Genomic DNA, 24049 nt, shown 5'->3' on the forward strand with positions numbered 1-24049 from the left:
TCCTTTTAAAAAACATTTTTATTGAAAACTTCATACATATAGACAAACACTATGATCATAACCCCTCCCATCATCTGCCCTTCCCTTTACTCTTCACTGAATCCTTTTTCTAACTGGTCTGTACTATTCTGATGTCATCACTTTTCCCTCCTATTATATAGGTCTTGTGTAAGTCAGCCACTGTGAGGTTGTAAATATTAAGGCCACTTTGTTTGGATGACAGCATTGTGAGCACTCCTCCCCTTCCTTTGTCTCTTACATTCTTTCCATCATCTTGTCCATCATGGTTCATGAGCTTTGGAGGGTGCGACAGAATGTCTCACTGAATGCTGAACGCGCCATTGTCACACTGTAAGCATTTTGGTGAGTTTTGAGTCACCCCAGTGGTCACCACCATACGTAAAGGGACGCTTCTCTAAGCAAAGTGAGAGCAACATTTATATATGGGCATAAATGTAAGTATTTAGAGGGCAGTTTGGTGTTATAATGTAACAATTTAGTATGTATGCTACTATATTAATGTGCTATAATTAAAATTGTGTCTGGAGTTGGTTTTCCTCTGACCTCACTGAGGTTATTTCCCTTTATTTGTGTGAATATGCACACCCTCATTAGCTCCTCTCCTCAATGATTACCTGCCACTGCTGTGCCTGAGGCTGACTTGCTCTCACACTGATCTGACAAGTTCAAGGTAATACCATATGAAGTTCCAACACCCACAACTCAAGTACCTGCATATGTGAGGCGCCAAGGGCATCAGGACAGTCATCCCAACAGATAAGAATGGCAGAGTTGCCAGGTATGGTGGCACATGCCTTTAATCCCAGCACTCGGGAAGCAGAGGATGGAGGATTGCTGTGAGTTTGAGGCCACCCTGAGACTACATAGTGAATTCCAGGTCAGCCTGAACCAGACAGAGGGAGACCCTACATGGGGGGGGGGGGGAGGCAGAGTTATAAACATTATTAAACTTTATTAACAAAACTTTGTACATTTTAATACATGAGGAATTTTACATCTAGGTAAAATATCAACACAATTCAAAATTTACCATTTATACAAACTGTTACAGAATAACAACCAGTGGGCTAAGTAAGTAAAATAAACCACACTGATCTTTTTTAAATTATCTACAAAAGGTTTGGCTTTCTTTAAAATTCCCCTGAACATATAAAAATAAATTATTTTATTTTTCAATTAAATCTACTCATTAGAAATATTACAAATCAAAATATCAAGGTTATCTTATGAATTTTTCACATTACAAAACAGATTCACAAACCTTATTTACAGAAATGAGGTAAGAACTGTGCAATGTTTAACCAAGAGACATATTGCAGAATTAACATGTTCTTCCAGCTAAGTACACAGTGGAGGTCTGATTATAGCTGGGTCTTTCCACTAATAATTCACGTATTTCACACATTTAGGAACAGATCAATGATCCCCCCCCCCCCACCAAGTGTTTCAGTGTTCAAGTCTTCCATCTTGACACATCCAGAGTGTGGCTACTCGAAGTAGAAGGGCTAAGACAGGGTTCCCTCTTTTCAGGAACTGTATGTAGTGGCCCAACTGTTTGAATGGGCAGTTTGAGAAATTATTGAAATAAAACAAACATATATTCTTACCAAATCCACTCATCTTGTGACTATTAGTGGACAAATACCCAGGTAATCATTTCACCTGAGCTATCTACAATGGCATAGAAAGTTTTCAACCAAGATAGAAGCAAGGGAATGGTGCTGGTGGGTGCAGCCTGTTCCTGTGACTTCTGAGGACTGACTAGCTGGAGCTCTGCTGTTTAGAGCCACTTCAACCCAGGGAGGGACCAGCAGGCACTTAAGGCTGGGCTCTGCAGCAGTCTCCAGGGTGGCCTCTTCTGAGAGAAGTCACTCTGAATTGTTCTGCTTCTCCTAGCAGTCTTAGAAGGGGCTTAACTCAAGATCTCTTTTAAACATAAAATAGGTCTTGACACTACTGAAAGGATTTTTAGCAAACGAAAATTACCTTTAGTAGAAGCAGACATTTCCATCCTAACTTGATTACCAAACAGCCAAATCTCATTAGAAAGGAAATTTTTTTAAATAAACTTTGTAAAGCCCCAGTTGGTAACCTATATAATTACAATATTAAATGACTAAAACTCCAGGAGAAGAAATTGGACAGTTCCTAGAAATTTAAGCTATCACTGGAACAAGCACACTCAAGTAAGATCATATTTTATAACCCAGCTTTTACAATAAAACCAAATTGTTCTTAAAAGGAACACATCTTGACCTTTACTATTCAGATCTCACATTTATAGCAAAGCTAGTTGTGTGCCCAGTATTTTAAATTTTTATTGGGTTGGTAAAATCTTTGCATTTAAATTATTTCATTTACAAAAGTTAGTCATTAACCTTTCTTCCAAAGTTCAAACACTTTGGGTAGGGTGGAAGAAAGGGAGTTGTATTTCAGTGCAAAAAAGCAACAAGAAAATTAATCAAAGCCTTACAAGAATGTTCTTGAAGCCATCTCTGTTGTGCAGTTTCTTGTTGCATCTTCATAGCTATGAGTGAAAGACTGTAGCGGCAGCCATGGGAAGTGCCAGAGCAGCAGGGCAGGCAAGGTTCCCATGCTTTCAAGAGTCAACTTTTGTCTTGAGCTACAGGCCCATTTTTGTCACTAAGCCTCTGCAGTTTGAGGAGGGAAAAAACAAAAAATGAGATGCATTAGCTAAATCAATTTTGATAAGATGTGAGGTAATATCGTGTTACTTGAAATCAACGGATGGACAGTAAACATGGTATATGGCTATGATTTTCTCTAAGTTGACTCTTTTTTCAGGATAATATAGACATAAATGAACTAAGAAATGCATTAAAAACATTAAGTACAATACTATATAAAGTGTACCATAAGCAATGTGTCTATCTGTGGGATGTTATTCCTAAGGAATGACACAAATTCACCTTCGCAAATCTATTTTTTTGTTGTTGTTGTTTTGTTTTGTTTTGTGAGGAAGGGTCTCACTCTAGCCCAGGCTGACCTGGATGGAATTCACTATGTAGTCTCAGGGTGGCCTTGAACTCATGGTGATCCTACTACCTCTGTCTCCTGAGTACTGCGATTAAAGGCGTGTGCCACCACACCCAGCCAACAATGAGTTATTAAGGACTAAGCAATTCATAGGTTCTGATCTCTTATTTGCTGTTTGTTCTTTGAACTTTAACCTCTTTCTCTTTCTTTCTAAAAATTTGAGAGAGGCAGAAACATAAAGAGAATGAACTCCAGACCTAAGTGCCACCTTATGCATCTGGTTCTACATGGGCCGTGGGCAATCAAACCCGGGTCCTCAGACTTTACGGGCAAAGGCCTTAACTGCTGGACAATCTTCCCTGCCCCAGCTTTAACTATTTTTGACTCTCCTCTTATTAAAAAATGGGACCTGAGCCAGGTGTGGTATCATACACCTTTAGGAGGATCACTGTGAGTTCCAGGTCAGCCTGGGCTACAGTGAGATCTTTCCTTGGAAGAAAAAAAACAGTGGGGGCGGGGGGGGGGGGGGGCGGCGCTGGTGTGGTGACAATACAACCTTTTTTTTTTTTAATCAAACCTCTTTTGTTTATTTTTTTTATTTATTTGAAAGTGACAGAGAAAGAGGGATTGGGCGCGCCAGGGCTTCCAGCCCCTGCAAATGAATTCCAGATGTGTGTGCCCCCTTGTGCATCTGGCTAACGAGGGTCCTGGGGAATCGAGCCTCAAACCGGGGTCCTTAGGCTTCACAGGCAAGCGCTTAACTGCTAAGCCATCTCTCCAGCCCGACAATACAACCTTTAATCCCAGCATTTGGGAGGCAGAGGTTGGAGAATGTCTGTGAGTTCGAGGCCACCCTGGAGCTAAGTTCCAGGTCAGCCTGGACAACAGTGAGACCCTACCTCAACGGGGGGGGGGGGGGGGGGGGGGGGGGGGGGGGGGGGGGGGCTAGAGCCTATTGTTTAAAGACTGAAATCATCATGGCAGTGGACCTACACGGACACGTGGTACGTTGTGGGACTTCCCAGGCTTGCTTTACTGTGTGATGTGAGCTAGTTGTAGTCTGCTGCTTGTTCTGAGAGAAAGTCTGTATGAGCCTCAAAACTGAATTCATGACCTACCCTCTCTGCCTCCCAAATAGTTAAGATCACAGGGATGTGTCAGACACTGCCAGGCCAGTTCTTTTTAGATAATTTACTGTGGTTTTCCATTAAATATATATTTCATATTTTATAACTCAAGAAAAAAACTTATAAATGATTCACTTTTTAATTTTTTTTATTTTTCTTTATTTGAGAGAGACATAAAAATAGAGAGAGGGCTGGAGAGATGGCTTAGCGGTTAAGCACTTGCCTGTGAAGCCTAAGAATCCCGGTTCGAGGCTCGACTCCCCCGGGCCCACGTTAGCCAGATGCACAGGGGGGCGCACGCGTCTGGAGTTCGTTTGCAGTGGCTGGAGGCCCTGGCGCGCCCATTCTCTCTCCCTCTCTCTAGCTGCCTCTTTCTGTCCCTCTCAAATAAATAAACAAAAATAACAACAAAAAAAAAAAAATAGAAAGAAAGAGAGAGAGAGAAAGAGAGAGAGAATGGGCATGCCAGGACATCTAGCCACTGCAAACAAACTCCAGATGTACGCGACCCCTTGTGCATCTGGCTTACGTGGGTCCTGGGGAATTGAACCTGGTCCCATTATGGCTTTGCAGGCAAGTGCCTTAAACCACTAAGCCGTCCCTCCAGTCCTAATTCACTTCTTTTGCATGAGTGTTTATAATGTCTATGTATGTATAATGTGTGTGCACGTGTGGAGACCAGAGGTCAGTGTTGGGTGTCTACCTCAATTGCTGCACACGTTATTTAGTTATTTTTAAATTATTTCTGGTTGTGTATGTGATATGGTGTGTATGTGTGGTAGGTCCAAGTGCATGTGACATGGTATGTATTGTATATGCATGTGTATATATATGTGACATGGTGTGTGGTAGTGTGAATAGATGGCCCCCAGTAAGTCAGTGTTTTATTAGTTTGGATCTGCAGCCACCTGGCTGGAGAAGGTGTCACTGGGCAGATCTTAAGGTGTGGTGGTGGGTTTGAAATTCCAATCTAAAGATACACAAAGTGCCTAGTTCCACCTGGAGTTCCTGAAGTGTGCTGTGTGGCTTTTGGCTTGTGGTTTTCTCTCTTTGGACCTGTGAAAGAAGAGCCACCTTCTTCATCATTATGGAACTTCCCCTAGATCTGTAAGTGTCAATAAATATCCCTTCCTCCATAACTGTGCCTGGTCTGGAAGTTCACCGTAGCGAACCTGAAGCTGCCTACTACATAGTATGTGTGGTATATGCATGTGTATGTGCCCATGAGGCACCCTATAAGCTCTTCTGCAGCAGGGTTCATTCACATGCAGTAGCCAGAAAGGAACACATAGTGTTCTGCTCCATTGCTCTTTCACCTGGTCTTGGTTTTTGAGCTAGAAAATCTTTTACTGCTTCTAGAGCTTGTGGGGCTCCACTAATTCTTGGGACTCTGCTCCTCTGTGGGACTGGGGTTATAAGTGCATGTGGCCACACCCAGCAATATTTCAATTAATTAATTAATTAATTTGCAAACAGAGAGAGAAATGAGAAACAGAAAGAGAATGGGTGCTACAGGGCCTTCAGCCACTGCAAATGAATGACAGATGCATGCACCACTGTGCATCTGGCTTTATGTGATACTAGCAAATTGAACTGCAGTCATCAGGCTTTATAGGTAAGCACCTTAACCACTGAGCCATCTCTCCAGCCCCCCAGCTGTTTTTTTGTGCATGGAATCTGTAGATTTGAACTCAGAGACCAATGCTTTACCTGCTGAGCAATTTCTCTAGCCTGCCACCTTACTGTTATTAGTCAAGGTCTCTCACTGAATACAGACTCACCAAATCGGCTAGTCTAGAAAGCTTGCTTACCCTACGGACTTCTTACTTCCGAAGTCTTGATCCCATATGGCTCTATGTGGATTACAGGTACCACGTGTGGGTGTGTTAGGGGTCCAAACTCAGGTACTCAAGCTTTAATGCCAAGTGCCTTACTGACTGAGCCATCTCCCCAACCCTAATTGACTTTTTTGTTGTGTTTTGTTCTCTCCAGAGGTAGGGTCTCACTCTAGCCCAGGCTGACCTGGAACTCACAGTATCCTCCAACCTCAGCCTCCAGAGCATTCACTTTTTTTTTTTTTGGTCTCACTCTAGCCTAGGCTGACCTGTAATTCACTGTGTCTCAGGATGGTTTCAAACTCATGGTGATCCTTCTACTACTGCTTTGCTGAGTGCAGGGATTAAATATGTGTGCCACCATGCCCCGCTACACACTTTTATTTTTAACAAAGAAAACACTAGATAACAAAAGAGTAGGAAAATAGTACAAAAATGTCATATTTAATATAAAATAACTGAAATGTTCTATGTCAGCAAAACATTGATGAAGTAACAAGGCTTGTAGTTAAGAGTAACACTATTCTCAAGATAAGAGAATAAAAAAATTAAATAAAATAAAAAAAGTATTTGTCCTCTTATTTTGGGGAAGTAAGGGAAAACTACTATCCTGTGAAAAACATTTCTGAGGAATAATAGAACAAGAAACAAACAAAACAATATCAAATGGGATGGTGGTACATGCCTTTTAGCCCAGCACTCAGGAGACAAGGAGAAATCATTGTGAGTTCAAGGCAGGCTTGGGACTACAGGCAAAAGCCTTTTATTTTGTTTCATTTATGAGAGAATGGGCACATAAGAGTCTCTAGCCACTGCAAATATACTCCAGACACATCACCTTGTGACACCTTGCGCATCAGCCTTTACATGGGCACTGGGGAATAGAATCTGGGTCCTTTGGCCTTTGCTTGTTTTTGGTTTTTCAACATAGGATCTCATTCTAGCTCAGGCTGACCTGGAATTCATTATGTAGTTTCAGGGTGGCCTCAAACTAATGGTAATTCTCCTACCTCAGCCTCCTGAGTGAGTGCTGGAATTAAAGGCATGAACCACTACGTCTGACTTCTTTGGTTTTTCTTAATATTTTAATTAATTAATTAATTAATTTATTTATTTGAGAAATTGAGGGGAAGAGGCAGATAGAAAGACAGACAATGGCTGTGCCAGAGCCTCCAGCCACTGCAGACAAACTCTAGACACACGCACTCCCTTGTGCATCTGGCTTACATGGGTCCCGGGGAATTGAACCAGGGTCTTTTGGCTTTGCAGGCAAACACCTTAACCACTAAGCCATTTCCCCAGCCTTCTTTTCTTTTAAAAAAAGAAAAAGTATTTTATTTATTTATTTGAGAGAGAGAGAGAGAACATGGGTGTGCCAGGCCTTCTAGCCACTGCAAACGAACTCCAGATGCACGTACTATCTTGTGCATCTGGCTTAATGTGGATATCAGGGAATCAAACTTGGGTCCTTAGGCCTCACAGGTAAGTACCTTAATCACTAAGCCATCTATCCAGCCCTTCCCCATCTTTGGCTTTTTATCTGCTAAGCCATCTCTCCAGCGGGACTGGAGAGTGAGTTCCAGGCCAGCATGGGCTACAGTAAAATTCTACCTTGGATGGGGGTGGAGAGAGGAACAACAAATCAAAGTAATATGAAACAACATTGTTCAACTTTTTTTTTCCTCCCCAAGGCAGAGTCTCACTCTTGATCAGGCTAACCTGGAATTCACTATGTAGTCTCAGGGTGGCCTTGAACTCATGGTAATCCTCCTACCTCTGTCTCTGGGGTGCTGGGATTAAAGACATGCACCACCATGCCTGGCTATTTTCAATTCTTAATTTTCATTCATCCCCTTCTTCCTTTTCTTGATGTACATTCTATATCCCAATATCCTTCCTCTAACAGGGTTCTGCTCTGAACTACACTTTAAAGAGAAAGGGCACTCTCTCTTAAATACATAAATTTAAAACTCCAAACAGACTTTAGGGGAAACATTTGTAACCCTTTAAATCAGATCTAATTGGAAGGAAAAGCTAATAGAAAGGAACGCCTTAAAACATGTGTTCATTTTACGTGCAGCATAGTATTTCTGTGTCCATGTCTAATTTATCTCAATTTGTAAAACTGAAAATGTAAGATGCTATTACTTACAAGAAATTAACAAATAAAGAAAGAAATCAATAAATTTTAAATTCCATTAAAAATGTAACCAGAAAGCTGGGCGTGGTCCTTTAATCCCAGCACATGCGAGGCAGAGGTAGGACTATCACCATGAGTTCGAGGCTACTCAGAGACTACAAGGTGAATTCCAGGTCTAGACTGGGCTAGAATGAGACCCTATCTCAAAAAACAAAAACAAAAACAAAAACAAAAACAAAAAAGTAACTGGAGGGCTAGAAAGATTACTCAGTGGTTAAAGGCACTTGCTTAGAAAGACAGGCGTGGTGGCGCATGCCTTTAATCCCAGCGTTTGGGAGGCAGAGGTAGGATGATTGCCAAAAGTTCGAGGCCCTCCTGAGACTACATAGTTAATTTCAGGTCTGCTTGGACCAGAGTGAGATCCTACCTGGGGGGAGGGGGGGGGGGAGGCCTAATGGCTTGGGTTAGTACCCACACAAAGCCAGATGCACCAAATGGCATAAGCATCTGGAGTTTGTTTGCAGTACCTAGAGGCCCTGGTGCACCCATCTCTCACTCTATCTGTCTCTCTCTAAAATAAATCAACAAAAAATATTTTCATTTTAGAAGCTGCTACATTATAATATAGCCTTCACAACTCATGTACAAATTCAAATTGATATACTTGAGGGATATGTAAACTGGCTTAGATCCTCTGTGCCTACAATATCCAGCTTATGTTAAAACAACTGGTTTTAAGAAAATATCAAGAGAAATAATGTAAAAAGAAAAGTAGGACGTGGTAGTGCCTGCCTTTAATCCCAGCGCTCAAGAAGCAGAGGTAGGACTATCTCTGTGAGTCCGAGGCCAGCCTAGGACTACCAAGTGAATCCAAGTCAGCCTGGGCTACAGTGAAGACACTGCCTGGGGGGGGGGGGGGGGAGGGCCGCCTAGAGACAAATAATCTACGATTAATCGATACAGTCTTGTTTCATTAAGTTTAACACTAAACACAACTTACTGTGACTTTCTGACTTGTGCTGTCCCCATGGATGGTGAGGAAGGGGTTGGTGGTGGCTGAGTGAAGCGGGGGCGCCTGAGTACCGGCGAGCAGGCTGCTGATGGGGATCTGCGCAGGGCCTGGGAGCTGCAGCTGCTGGAGGTCGGGCGGGGGGTGCTGCTGCTGCACCAGCTGATACAGAAAGGCCTGGTGCTGCTCCTTTGGCAAAGTGAGAGGAAAATGAGCTTCAGCCAAAGTTCAGCACTCAGAAGAGCCTGCCTTTTCTGTTTTTCCCCTTTCATATTACATATTAAGAAAGTAAGAACTAGTTAATGCCCATCTACTGTAAAATACCCAGCATTGCCTGGGACAAACCCACTTTCCAAATGGGGTAAACAAATACAGGAGAAATATTCAAATGAGGATGTCCATAATAAGCATGGAGAACAACAGCTTCATTAAGTTACTGCTAAAGCTTTACAGTGCATCATGTAAGTCAAACCCCTCCCGCAATTCTGTTCAGACTTCAAACATTTCTAACAGTTGTCATTCATTCCTAACAGAGAGGGTGTTTTCTTGATGCAATTATGGACTTTTTTTTTTCATCAAACACATATATATTCCATTCAATATATATATACATATATATATATATCCTGGGTTCATACTACATACCAGGCACTGTTTTAGCTGCTCGGGAGATATGGTAGATGGGAGTCCCTGCCTGCCTACCCTGAGGGAAGAGAGACAAACAAGAATGTTACAATGTAATTATTGCTATGGGCAGACAAAGTTGGGTGGGTTGGGTAGACAGGGACGCTCTGAGAAATAAACGCTGGACAAAGAATTGGAGAAGACTGGCATTTGCCAAATAGATAAGGAAGGAGGACATTTTTTGGCAGATGAAAGAGCTAGAACCAAGGTCCTTAGTAAGAGCTTAGCCAATATGACCAACGACCCAAGAGCAGCCCAAAGGGGCTAGCAAGCAGAAAGGGAGAGAATGCACAGTACCACGTCAGACTTGAGTATGTGATTCAAGGGAAGATGAAAAGTCATGGAAAGTTTTGAGCACTGAAGGGGACAATCTGATTTCAGGATTTTTCAGTGGAATAACTAGTGTGTCAGAAAAAAAGGACTTCAGGGGTTTGGGCCTGAGCATCTTCAAGGCTGGAGTTTCCATCAGCTGACATGGGAAATCTGGAGAGGGCAGGCTTGTGGAGGACAAACAGCACTTCAGTTTTGGGCATGTCTGAAATGTCCACTGGGGTATGTGCGTGGAATTATGCAATAAGCAGGTAGATCCCATGTGCAGCATTCTGAACAGCACACAAACTGCACTGAAACGTCTGTGACTGGAGGCCACTGCTGATTCTCAGAGACTTTCAAGTGTCCCAGGAGGGGAAACAAATAAGGACCAGTGAGGTAGGAAGAAAAGCAAGATACCATGGTGTCATAGAAGTTGAGGGGAGAAAAACGGTCAACTATCAAATGTGACTGCCAAGTCAGGAAAGATGCAGAATGAGAGTGACCACTGGACTTATCCATCTATCACCATCTGTGAGGAAAGAACAGGTATAGAATTGAAGGGGAACCAAACAACACATTTGTATTTTATTGTTTTGAAGACAGGATTTTATGTAGCTCACCCTGGCCTCAAACTCCTCTACCTCCCAAGAGCTATGATTATAGATGTACGCCACTACACTCAATCATACCATTATAAGTTATTTTTAGGCACTGAAGAAATAAATGGCATAGTAGTTAAGGTGCTTGCCTGAGAAGGTTAAGGAAACCAGTTCAATTCCCCAGAAACCAAGTAAGCAAGATGTATATGTTGGTACATAGGTATGGAGTCTGTCTGAGGTGGTTAGAGACCGGGGAGAGCCCATTCTCTCTCACATACGCACATAAATAGTAAATAAGTAAAAATAACATATTAAGAGTTATTTTGTGGAAGGAAAATGTAGTCAAGTGTGGTGGCACATGTCTTTAATCTCAGCACTAGGGAGGCAGAGGTAAGAGGAATGCTCAGAGTTTTGAGGCCACCCTGAGATGACAGAATGAATTCCACATCAGCCTGGGCTAGAGTGAGACCCTACCTTAGAAAAGAAGAGAAGAATGAAAAATGTATACATAAAATAAAAATTAGCTGTGGAAGTATGCTTGCTGGGGCAGAATCTGTTTTTCTTTTTTCAGAAGGCAGCAATAACAAGCCAGGGCCCAGGTGAAATCACAGAGGAATTGGAGAGATGAGCAAAAGTGCTGCTTCCTAGCAAGCCTGACAACCAGAGCCAGAGTGATGGAGACAGACACTGAAGATACTAAAAAATCTATCAAAGCAGAAATCCAGAAGCTGCTGAGAGCTCAACATTAAAGTCGACTTAAAACACATCCACCAAGGCTCAGGGAATTTTGCAGACTAGGGGTTGGGAAGACTGTAAGAGCCACGGGTTGGGAGGAAATATTCAGAGGCGTTCCTCCCTTCTACTACTGCCACAAAGACTGATTGTGGTTCTTAACTCACAAGTCCATGGTGCATACAAGCAACCCCACTGAGGAGGGACCTCAGTGGAACAGGGACAGGGAGGAGAAAAATGATGCCTTTAACACATGATGTGTCTCTACAAAGTTTCTACTTAAAAAAAAATGAGTTGGAGAAATGGCTTAGCAGTTAAGGCACTTTCCGATGAAGCCTAAGGACCCATGTTAAACTCCTCAGATCCCACATAAGCCAGAAGCACAAGGTGACACATGTGAGCAGGTGGCGCACATCTGCAGTTCGATTGCAATGGCTGGAGGCCCTGGCATGCCAACTCTCTCTCTTCATAAAAAAGGCTAACAATTAAGAAGAAAAAATTTTTCCTGAGCTAAGGCTGAGTAGACGGATCTGTGGTAAAGTTGCTTGCTTGCAAAGCCTGCTGACCCAGGTTCAATTCCCAAGACATCTACATAAGTCAGATCCAAAAATGGTCCAAGAGTTGTGTTCATTTGCAGTGACATGCCCATATGAACACATACACACATGCAAATAATTTTTTTTCAATTTACTAAGCAAAAGAAATGTGCCTCTCCAAATTAACTTAGTCAATGTGGAAAACTTTACAATACTGCATGCTAATTTGAATTGCAATAAATCATGAATTGTAATGCTGAAAAAAACCTGCCTAAAATTCATCTATAAATTAACAACCTTCACCCCACAACACCACCTAAGTAGCAATGAAAACCATTTTAGTTCTTGAGGTATCTGAGCAATAAATTGTGCTGAAAATTCCTTTTTTTGAATAAATTATCATTTTAAATATACTTTATTTGAGAGAGAAAGGGACAGAGAAGAGACAGGGGCTAAGGGTTAATGGGCACACCAGGACCTCCAGCCACTGCAAACAAACTCCATCCAGATGCACTTGCCCCCTTGTGCATCAGACTTACATGGGTCCTGGAGTATTGATTTGGCTTTGCAGGAAAATGCCTTAACCACTAAGCCATCTCTCAAGCCCTGTGCTGAAAAATCTTGAACAACTTGTGGAATATGAGAAATATGCATGGGTTATTGTTAAGATCTTTTTCAATTGGTTTGTTTTGTTTAGAGGTAGGATCTCACTCTAGCCCAGGCTGACCTGGAATTTATTCTGTAGTCCTAGGATGGCCACAAACTCACAGCAATCCTCCTACCTCTGCCTCCTGAGTGCTGGGATTCAAGGTGTATGTCACCATGCCCAGAACAATCTGTTTTTATATCACTATTAGAAAAATGAAGATGACCTAGAACCAACACAAGTGTTCTCAAATTCTTCCTTCTAAATTGACAACAGACATCAATATAAATTGTGAAAAATGGATGATGACATCCTCTATTAATTACATAATGCATGCTTCAAAGACAGCTGGTTGAAGCTGGACAGGTGGCTCAGTGGCACTTGCCTGTGAAGTCTGTGTTTGATTCCTCAGGACCCACATAAGCCAGATGCACATGGTGGCCCATGCATCTGGAATTCATTTGCAGGGGAAAGAGGCCCTGACATGTCCATTCTCATTCATTCTCTCCAAAGGAAAGGAAAGGAAGAAAATGGGGCTGGAGAAAACAATTCCAGTTTGTCTGCACATTGTATTGATGACATGAGTGTCAGTGTTGCCTCTGTACTTGAAACACACACTCTCATATCTGTTTGAATTGCTTCTACTACTTCAAGACATCTATTTCATAGTTTCTCCCTAGAACCACCAGCACCCTTTTCTCACTCCTTTCACTAGTAACTTCAAATTCTAAGAAAAGAAATATTAAAAGTGGTCAAAAAGCCAACTATAGGGCTGGGGAAATGAACTGAAGGTTAAAGTTGCTTGCTTAAGAAGCCTATGGGCCTGGGCTTGATTCCCAGATTCAAAAAGAGGTGCATGCATAAGAGTTTGTTTACAGCAGCAAGAGGCCATGGTGTGCCCATTCCCATATCCTCTCTTTCCTCACAAACAATGTTTTAAAGCCTACCTATACCCTACACTTACAGGGTTAGGGTTAGGCTTTCTAACTCCCTCTCCCTCCCTCCCCTCTTCCTTCTCTTGTGATTCTGGAAATTGAATACAGGTCCTCATATATGCTAGGCAAGCCATCTACAACCAAGTTAAGCTCCTCTCTAACTTATTAAAAACATCACTGCTGACAGAATCCTTTCTCTCCCACACTAGGAAATTTCTCATTAACATAAGCAATGCTGCTCTATTCAAAATCCTCTTACGCTGGGCGTGGTGGCACACACCTTTAATCCCAGCACTTTGGAGGCAGAAGTAGGAGGATCGTGATGAGGCCACCCTGAGACTACATGGTGAATTCCAGCCTGGGCTACAGCAAGAACCAACCTTGAGAAACAAAACAAAACAACCTCTTATACCATGCTTTTCTGTCCCTTTAGTTGCCCATTTCTATGTTCTTTATAGTAAAGTATCTTGAGCTACCCATGTCCCATCTTCCTATCTGTTTCTTGACAATCTAATGAGGTGGGTTTTTTGTTTTGTTTTGTTTTTGTTTTGGAGGTAGGTTCTCACTGTTGCATAGGTTGACCTGGAATTCACTATGTAGTCTCAGGGTGGCCTCAAACTCAAGATGATCCTTCTATTTCTGCCACCCCAGTGCTGGAATTAAAGGCATGCAACACTACGCCCAGCTAATGAGCTATTTTTGTTCCTTTGCTAACAAACCTCTGAGTAACCAAATCTGGAGGGTGCTGCTTATCCTGCTGGAGCATTTTACACAGTTGAGACACTTTCTGAAAACATCCTCTTTGCATGACCTGTGAGACACCACTTTCTAAGTCCCCTTGTAAATTACATTTATTTGCAGGGGGAGAGGAAGGGAGGAAAAGACTGGACACGCCAGGGCCTGTTGCTGCAAACGTGCCATTTTGTGCATCTTTAAGCAAGTACTGGGGAAGCAAACAAAGGCCATCAGGCTTTGCAAGCAAGCACCTTAACCTCTGAGCCATCTCAATCCAGTGCCAACAGTCCTTCTTCTGTATCCTTTGACTTACTATTCAAGGTATCCAAGGCTCGGCCCTCATTCTCTAGCCAACATATGGAATTTAGTACGCTTGGGTTGGGGAAATGATCAGCGGTTAAAAGCACATGATTGCAAAACCTGTCAGCCTGGGTTTGATTCCCTAGTACCCACATAAAGCCAAATGCACAAAGTGGTACATGCATTTTAAGTTTTTATTTTTTTAAACGCCAGCAGAAGGCGCTGGTGTGCTCATTCATATTTTTTTTTTTTAAATCTGTGCTCTTAACATTATCTGTAAAGCAATGACCCCAAATCACTCTCTCTAATATACTTTAAAATCATCTTTAGATTCTAATTTTATTTTTGTTTTTCAAGGTAGGGTCTCACTCTAGCCCAGGCTGACCTGGAATTCACTAGGTACTCTCGGGTGGCCTCAAACTCACAGCAATCCTCCTACCTCTGCCTCCTGAGTGCTGGCATGCATCACCATACCTAGTCAGATATAATTTTTTTTGGGGGGGGAGTCCGAGGTAGGGTCTCACTCTGGCCCAGGCTGATCTGAAATTTACTATGTAGTCTCAGGGTGGTCTCAAACTCATGGCAATCCTTGTATCTCTGCCTCCCAAGTACTGGGATTAAAGGCGTGTGCCACCATGCCCAGCTTAGATTATAATATTTAAGGGCTGGAGAGATGGCTTAGGGTTAAGATGCTTGCCTGTAAAGCCTAACAACCCAGTTTCAATTCCTCTGTACCCAAGTGAAGCCAGACACACAAAGTGGCATATGTATCTGGAGCACATTTGCAGTGGCTCGAGGCCCTGACACTGTCTTTCTCTCTGTCTCTCTGCTTGCAAGCAAATTAAATAAATAATATTTTTTAAAGAACTGGTTTCCTTCTGTTGTTCTGGATCGCCCCAAAAAGTCAACATCCAATTATTCAGGATTCTTTTTTTGTGTATCTAGCAAGCAAGCCTTGTTGGAAAAATATATCACAATTTTCCACCACACAGATGGCTTTATTTAATACACAGACATCTCCCGCTAGAGACTACTGTTTCTACTTTTGCCCCACCTCCCTTCTTCACAGAAAAATGTTCCATAGCAACAAACCTAATCCTTTCACAGTCTGAATCATCATGATGCCACTATTCAATTCAAACATTACAATTAATCCTGACATAAGATAATTAAAGCTAGGTGACAGAATAATGGGCTTCAGTGTCATATCCCTCCCCCCAAAAAGGGGCTGACCATTGGATCTAATATTATCTTCACTGGGGCTACTGGTAGAGCTCAATGGTGGAGTGCTTCCTAGTATGTTTGAGGCCCTGGGTTCCACTCCTAGCGCCACATCATCAATGAAAGGGCCCCTATCTTATGCCAGCCCCTTGGGCCTTTATATCCCATCACCTCACTTTATTTTTCTCAGCATTTATCAGAATGAAACACAATGAAAATCACCATAGGTTTCCATGACCAGAATCTGTAACACATGTTTTAATGTTTGTATATTAAGGAGCAAATGTGATGGCACTATTGGTATGCCATGTATGGCAAATGGCATGAAAACATTCTTGGATTATGCACTCAGAAAGCACACCACAATAAACATCTATTACAGCTCCTAATAAAATAGTATCATCAGGAAGAGCTTACCGGTGTGAGTTGTTGTGAATTTAATAACTGTTGAAATTGATGTTGGTGAATAAACATTTGTCTTTGTTGATCAGAAAGTAATCCTAGCCCCGAAGCACTGAAAAATAATTATAATTCTTACTTCAGACTATATGCTTCACAAAATGTACAATGAAAGACAGCTCTTCCATTTGGTACTTAATTAACAAAATTTAAACTACAACACTTCTAAAAATTATTCTTTCTGGGCTGGAGAAATGGCTGAGTGGTTAAGGTGGTTACCTGCGAAGCCTAATTACCTAGGTTCGATTCTCCAGGTCCCATGTAAGCCAGATGCACATGGTGGCACATGCATCTAGAGTTCATTTGCAGTGGCTAGAGGCCCTGGCGTGCCCATTCTCTCCCTCCCTCCCTCCCTCTCTCTCTCTCTCTATCTCTCCCTCCCTCCCTCCCTCCCTCCCTCTAACTCTCTCAAATAAATAAAAGTTTTTAAAAAGTTGGGTTTTTTTTGTTTTTTTGTTTTTTTAAAAAGAGTGATCTTTTAGCCAGGCGTGGGGGCGCACACCTTTAATCCCAGCACTTGGGAGGCACAAGTGGGAGGACTGCCGTGAGTTCGAGGCCACTCTGAGACTACATAGTGAATTCCAGGTCAGCCTGAACCAGAGTGAGACCCTACCTCGAAAAACAAACAGAGTGATCCTTTTATTATACATCAAACAGGCACAAACGTAGGGTACAGAAATTATCATTTATAATAATCACTTATGTGTCTTTAAGAGAAGCACAAGTAATAACTTTTGGGCTATTCAGTAATTTTTTATTTTATTTATTTATTTTTAATTTCTATTAATATTTTCCATGATTATAAAAAAAAATCCCATGCTAATTCCCTCCCTCCCCCCGCCCCGCCCCGCCCAACACTTTCCCCTTTGATCAATAATTTTTCATTGTTTTTTTTTTGTTTGTTTATTTATTTATTTATTTATTTGAGAGCAACAGACAGAGAAGGAGGCAGAGAGAGAGAGAGACAGACAGACAGACAATGGGCACGCCAGGGCTACCAGCCACTGCAAACGAACTCCAGACGCGTGCGCCCCCTTGTGCATCTGGCTAACGTGGGACCTGGGGAACCGAGCCTCGAACCGGGGTCCTTAGGCTTCACAGGCAAGCGCTTAACCGCTAAGCCATCTCTCCAGCCCTCATTGTTGTTTTTTTAAAGGTAGGGTCTCACTCTAGCCCAGGCTGACCTGGAATTCACTTGGTAGTCTGGGCTAGCCTTGAACTCAGAGAGATCCTCCTACTTCCTCCCAAGGGATGGGGTTAAAGGTGTGCACCACCACACCCAGCTTAAACCCACACTAAATAGGTGTATTTGAGATGGAGAAAGGAGCACTCAGATTGGATGCCCAGTATCACAAACACTGCAAACTAGCCTTTATAAATGGTCAGTGAAAGTAAATATTAATGAAAAGAAAGCAGAAGTAGCAGCTTTCTAAGCACCCCATTGTAAATTCATTTAAAATTATTCTTGGGGCTGGAGAGATGGCTCAGCAGTTAAAGGCACTTGCTTGCAAAGTTTACTGGCCAGAGTTCAATTCCCCAGCACGTTTGATATAGCCAGATGCAAAAAGTGGTGCATGTTCCTGGACTTTCTTTGCAATGGCAAGAGACTCTGGCATATCCACATTCACATGTGCAAATAAATTTTTTTAAGTATTTTTAAAAATTATTCTTGGGCTAGGTGTGGTGGTACACGCCTTTAATCCCAGCACTCAAGAGGCAGAGGGTAGGGGGATTGCAGTGAATTTGAGGCTACCCTGAGCTACAGTGAGACCCTATCTCTAAAAATAAGAAAGAAAAAGAAAATTATTCTTGGGCAGAGAGAAGAAAACAGAGAGAGAAAGAGAGACTGGGCATCCAGAGCCTCTAGGCACTGCAACCTCTAGATACATATGCCACGTTGTGCATCTGGCTTTAAGTAGTTTCTGGGAAACTGAGCCTGGGTCATTAGGCTTTGCAGACAAGCACCTTAACTGCTGAGCCATCTCTTCAGCCCTAGGCTGGCATTTTCAACACAGAACACAGTATTTTGGTACTGAAACTGATTTGTTAATTGAAATTATGTAAGTTTCAAAAAACATACTTAGTAGCATATACTTAGTTTAAGTTTAGTAGACATTTTTCTTAGAGACCAAATATAAAAACTCAAAAAAAAAAAAAAGTTTCTTACCTGTTAGTCAGTGTAGCTGGCATTGGATGTGCTGTATTCGGTGGCACATTTGTGTGAGTAAGGGGGGCAGGGTTCTGGGGTATTGTGACGGGCGTCTGCATAACCCCATTTAAGGCGCCTACAATGCCATTAATTGCCAGTTGGTTACCTGGCAAAGCTCCAATTATTCCACTCACTGCAGGAATAGTGGATGTTACAGCCTGAATTCCACTAGCCAGTGCCCCTACTGTCACACCATTGACCTGCTGGACTCCGCTCACCCCTGAGCCTTGCTGAGCTGGACTCTGCCCAGCAGGAGGCGGCGTGGAAAGAGCAGAGGAACTGCTGGTACTTTGTCCACTGGAGGTTAAGTCCTAATGTAAGAGCAGAAACCCAAGTTGTGAAGTGCACCGTACAACTGCCTGAAATAACTTTAAACCTTTAATAATACTACTGTTCATAAATAAAAAGCACAAATGAACATATCCACACAAAAATTACCTGATTTAATACAGGAAGAGAACTATCTGGTAAAAAGCTGTTTCCTATATGTGGGCTCTTACTGCTATTCAATGAATCAGTAGTAGGAGCTAGAATAATAAAAGAAAGAAACATACCCTGTTAAATTATACTATAGTAAGTTTAAAGGCTATTTAAAAGTTTATGCTGAAGCCATAGTCTTGCTATTTTTTCTTTTTGGCTTTTCGAGGTAGAGTCTCACTCTGGCCAAGGCTGACCTGGAATTCACTATGGAGTCTCAGGGTGGCCTTGAACTCACGGCAATTCTCCTACCTCTGCCTCCCAAGTGCCGGGATTAAAGGCGTGTGCTGGCTAATCTTGTTATTCTTAAAACCAATTTAATTTAAGACAGGGAGGGGCCAGCTGTATTTCTATTTAACAGCATAGCCTGAAATCAGAAATGGTATCATTACTCATTTAACTTTTTTTTTCTACTAAAGTGAGAGCAAATTCAAGGCAATAACTTAACAGGATTCTCCATGTCCTTCAAAAATAACCCATCATTCCTTTCCTACATCTTCATATAACTGGTATCCAGTTATTACTTAATATGTAAATGACATTAAGAGTCTATCCTATTTTCTTACATACCAAATCCATACTTACCATTCTGTGCTGAAAATGTGAGCACTTGATGAGGTGGACTAGGGTTTGTTACTGTTGGAAAAGGCACCGAGAGCTGTGCGTTCAGCAACTGAAGACGCTCCTTTTTGGCAGTCAAGTTTTTTATTTGTTCCTCTAATCTTCGATTTTCAACTTGAAGTTGGTGTAATGACTTCAGCATTCCTAAAACTAGCAAACATTTTAAAGTTTTTTTCATACAGACAAGTCTACATTCATAACTAACTATTTTATGGACATAGGCTTATAAATAAAATACAGAAGCCAGGCATGGTGGCGCACACCTTTTAATCCCAGCACTTGGGAGGCAGAGGTAGATGGATCTCTGTGAGTTCAAGGCCACTTTGAGACTACATAGTGAATTCCAGGTCAGTTTGAGTTAGAAAGAGACCCTCCCTCGGAAAAAAGGGGGGGGGGAGACTGGAGAAAAAGCCAAAGGATTCCCCAGGACCCACGTTAGCCAGATGCACAAGGCGGCACATGCATCTGGAGTTCATTTGCAGTGGCTGGAGGCCCTGGTACGCCCTTTCTCTCCCCCCCCCCTGTGCCTCTTTCACTCTCTCACTTTCAAATAAATAATAATAGAAAACTAATAAATAAATCAAATAATAAGTAAATAAATAAATAAACAACAACAAAAAATACAGACATAGTGATGTATGCCTTTAATCTCAACACTCAAGAAGCAGAAGTAGAAGGATCACTGTGAGTTCAAGTAGAGCCCGGAACTACAGAGTGAGTGCAAGGTCAGCCAGGGCTACAGTAAGACCCTACCTTGACAAAAAACAATTAAAATAGAAATGTGAAGCTGGGCATGGTGGTGCACGAATTTAATCCCAGCACTCCAGAGGCTAAGGTAGGAGGATCACTGAGTTCGAGGCCACCCTGAGACTACATAGTGAATTCCAGGTCAGCCTGGGCTAGAGTGCGACCCTACCTCAAAAAAAAAAAAAAAAAAAAAGCTCTTTTTGGCTTTTCACCTCTTCTGCACTTCCAGGTCCTTGCTATGGTAGCCCCCCCCCCATCTTGGTCCTGCTGAGCTGAGATTCATGGGGGGGGGGAACCCTCACTCCTCCCACATGGGCTCTCTATCCCCTTCTGCCTTCCATGTGGCAGAAGTTCTCTGTATTTTCTACTCGTTCCTTCTCTTAACCTAATAAAATCTCTAAGTTTGCCTTCTTAGGGAGGGGGGGATAGAAATGTGAAAATTCTGTAGACTAGTTATAAATGACTGAGATTTCTAAATATGTAGATACAAATGTCATTTCATACCCTTATGTACATACACGCAGGGAAATTTCTAGATATACTACCATTTGTTGTCAAAGGAAAAAAAAAAAAAAGGCCATCAGGTTTCAGGTAATTTTTATCCTCAAAGAAAAATAGTAACATTTCATTTTCCTCAAAATATAACATGATCAAAATGTCACTGTGCCTGCCATGATTTTATATTGAAGCCACACTGACAATAAGAGACTCATGTTTATCAGGAATGTACCACATCAATATTCTTTCATTTCAATAAAGTGCACACATTTGGCTTGTTCCTCTATTTAAACTAAGTGTGTCAGTCAGGGCAGCTGAGTGTGCTTGGCCATGTTAAGGTCTTGGGTTCAATCTCCAGCACCAAAAATAAATAAATAAAACTAAGTATCCCACAGGACATCTGGGAAAAAGCCTTCTATTCAGGCAGCTGACCATGCTTCTCCACACATTCCCCAGCAGGGAGCGCTGTGTGCGCAAACCCACCACTGTTGTCTCCCTGAAGGAGGGCTGCTTTCAGTCCTGCTTCACCACCTCAGATACTGTTATTCCTTCCCAAGACATAGACCTTCCAACTGACAGCAAATGGATGTTAGGCTACAGTGATGAACACTTCAAAAGTTCTATGCATTAAAAGTTATATTGCTTAACATGATCTCAGGGCCTTCAAAAGACAGGTCTATTGGCGATGCTTAGTTTGAGGAACTGACATGTAAGACTTGCCTTCCAGTTATCATTTCTAAAGGATAATTCTATCATGAATTTCCTTAAACTTAGCATTTGAGGGGGGGCATTATTTATAAAAATGCCAATTTAGGTCTACAGAGATGGCTTAGTGGTTAAAGTGCTTGCCTGCAAAGCCTAAGGACCCATGTTCTACTTTCCAGATCCCACATAAGCCAGACACACAGGTGATGCCAGCACACAAGGTCACACATGCACACAAGATGGCACATGTGTTTGGCGTTCGATTGCAGTGGCTGGAGGCTCTGGCACGATAATTCTCTCTTTTTCATAAGTACTAACTTTGTAACAGTTATAAACAGTAGCCAACTAACAAAAGCACTTTATATGAGCCAGGCAGTTCCTCATATTTTCATGTAACTTATCCTCATTCTCACCCTATGATCCCAGAAATAGGAAACTATAAAACTTAAAAGAAACATGTCCAAAATCATACTGTTAATAACAAGATTCAAATCAAAGCAGTAACACTCTACAATCAATTCTAAGAAATCATTTCATTATTCCTTCTAGAAAACATTATATATTATGAGTATCATAATGATATTAATCTTCTGGATAAAAATTTTGTCTATCTTTAAAGACAATGAAAATGAGTACTTACTGTCACTAGGAGTACCCTGTTCTAATAAAAATTGCTGTCCTTCACTCCATTGCCTCTCCAAAAGTTGTTCTATACTGGCTGCTACTGGAGGCAAATTTTCCAAACTGGTACAGCCTGGTTGGTCATAGCGAATCTGTAAGCTGCTTACAGGAGATCTGTTAGGAACACGAATTAAGTTTAAAAGAATGGAAGAAAAGTGCATTAGAGCTTCTTACCTTATGCTGACTCCCCTTTCTTATACAAGTTTCCTGATTTTATAAAGCCATGACTTACCTCAAAATTGAGTCATTATTATTCTTCATCACTGAATTATTAAATAGCTGACCATAGGATATTAACAACCACCAGAAAACCTAACATGCCTCCAATTATCTCTGAAATAGGCTTATAGAAGAACTTAGCATAGCTTCTGTTAAAGAGGAAAAGATAATTAGGTAGGATTTAAAAAATTCAGATGAGGCCAGGTATGGTGGCACATGCCTTTTTTAATCCCATCACTCAAGAGGCTGAGGTAAGAGGATCAATGTGAGTTCAAGACTGGCCTAGAGGTACAGAGTGAGACTCTAACTCAAAAATATAAATGAGTTAAATAATTCCTTCTCTCACATACATAATATTTTTATTTATTTTCAGGCAGAGAAAAGAAGAGAAAGAGAATGGGCACACCAGGGCCTCCAGCCACTGCAAATGAACTTTAGTCACATGCACCACCTTGTGCATTTGGCTTACATGGCTACTGGGAATTCAAACCTGGGTCTTCAGGCATCACAGGCAAGTGCCTTAACCAGCCCCAATAAAATTTTTTTGTCTATTTTTATTCATTTGAGAGCAACAGACAGAGAGAGAAAAAGGCAGACAGAGAGAGAGAGAATGGGCGTGCCAGGGCCTCCAACCACTGCAAATGAACTCCAGATGCATAAGCCACCTTGCACGTCTGGCTTACGTGGGTCCTGGGAAATCAAGCCTCAAATTGAGGTCTTTAGGCTTCAGAGACAAGTGCTTAGCCACTAAGCCATCTCTCCAGCACAATAAAAATATTTTTGTCTATTTATTTATTTGAGAGTGACAGACACAGAGAGAAAGACAGATAGAGGGAGAGAGAGAGAATGGGCGCGCCAGGGCTTCCAGCCACTGCAAACAAACTCCAGACGCGTGCGCCCCCTTGTGCATCTGGCTAACATGGGACCTGGGGAACCGAGCCTCGAACCGGGGTCCTTAGGCTTCACAGGCAAGCACTTAACCACTAAGCCATCTCTCCAGCCCTAAAAATATTTTTTAAAAAAGGAACGTAATGACTGGTGTTCAATTCCCCAGTGCCCACATAAATCCAGATGCACGAAGAGGCACATGAATCAAGTTCACTTGTACTGGCTAATTGTCCTGCCACACCCATTCTCTCTCTTTCTCTCTGCTTGCAAATAAACATTTTTAAAAATTAAAATAAATAAAATAGATGAATTTGTTACCACTTGGGCATAATAAACATGTTATCAGAATGCCACCACAATGCTATGCAAGGCATTTGAATTGAGGAAGGAGGATTGTTGGAGTTTGTGGCCAGCCTGGGTCTATGAGTTCCAGGTCAGCCTGGGCTCTAATAAGGCCTCTAAAAAACAAACAACAAAAACAAAAAGATATACTACTTTCATTGCTGTGAGTTACAGGTCAGCCTGGGCTAGAGTGAGACCCTACCTTGAGGGGAAAAAAAAGTGATGCATACATCACTAGAGTTCAGATGAACTAGAGTTCATTTGTAGCAGCTGGAGACCCTGGCACATCCATACTCTCTCTGTCTCTCAAATAAATAAATAAATTTTTTAAAAAGTCAAATCTACATTACAAGCTGCTTTTCCAAATGAGGAAA

At 41.9% G+C, this 24049-nt stretch overlaps 1 protein-coding gene across 13 annotated transcripts in view; it reads right to left on the bottom strand.

Moving 5' to 3' along the window:
- Mllt10 (MLLT10 histone lysine methyltransferase DOT1L cofactor) overlaps positions 1 to 24049 on the bottom strand; it is a 270901-nt gene continuing 246852 nt past the window's right edge. For 9 of the 13 annotated variants that reach the window (XM_045134579.1, XM_045134577.1, XM_045134584.1 and 6 more), the window contains 8 exons: positions 22186 to 22340; positions 19560 to 19745; positions 18936 to 19024; positions 18456 to 18808; positions 16247 to 16343; positions 9775 to 9832; positions 9121 to 9318; positions 1 to 2672 (listed from right to left, as the gene is read on the bottom strand). In XM_045134579.1, the coding sequence (XP_044990514.1) occupies positions 2665 to 2672; positions 9121 to 9318; positions 9775 to 9832; positions 16247 to 16343; positions 18456 to 18808; positions 18936 to 19024; positions 19560 to 19745; positions 22186 to 22340 (1144 nt within the window). In that variant the 3' untranslated portion in view covers positions 1 to 2664. The remainder of the gene's footprint in view (positions 2673 to 9120; positions 9319 to 9774; positions 9833 to 16246; positions 16344 to 18455; positions 18809 to 18935; positions 19025 to 19559; positions 19746 to 22185; positions 22341 to 24049) is intronic. The other 4 variants (XM_045134583.1, XM_045134580.1, XM_045134578.1 and 1 more) reach the window with 2 other exon arrangements.

This window comes from Jaculus jaculus, chromosome 15 (genome assembly GCF_020740685.1).
Source record: "Jaculus jaculus isolate mJacJac1 chromosome 15, mJacJac1.mat.Y.cur, whole genome shotgun sequence".
In the NCBI taxonomy this organism is placed as follows: domain Eukaryota; kingdom Metazoa; phylum Chordata; class Mammalia; order Rodentia; family Dipodidae; genus Jaculus; species Jaculus jaculus.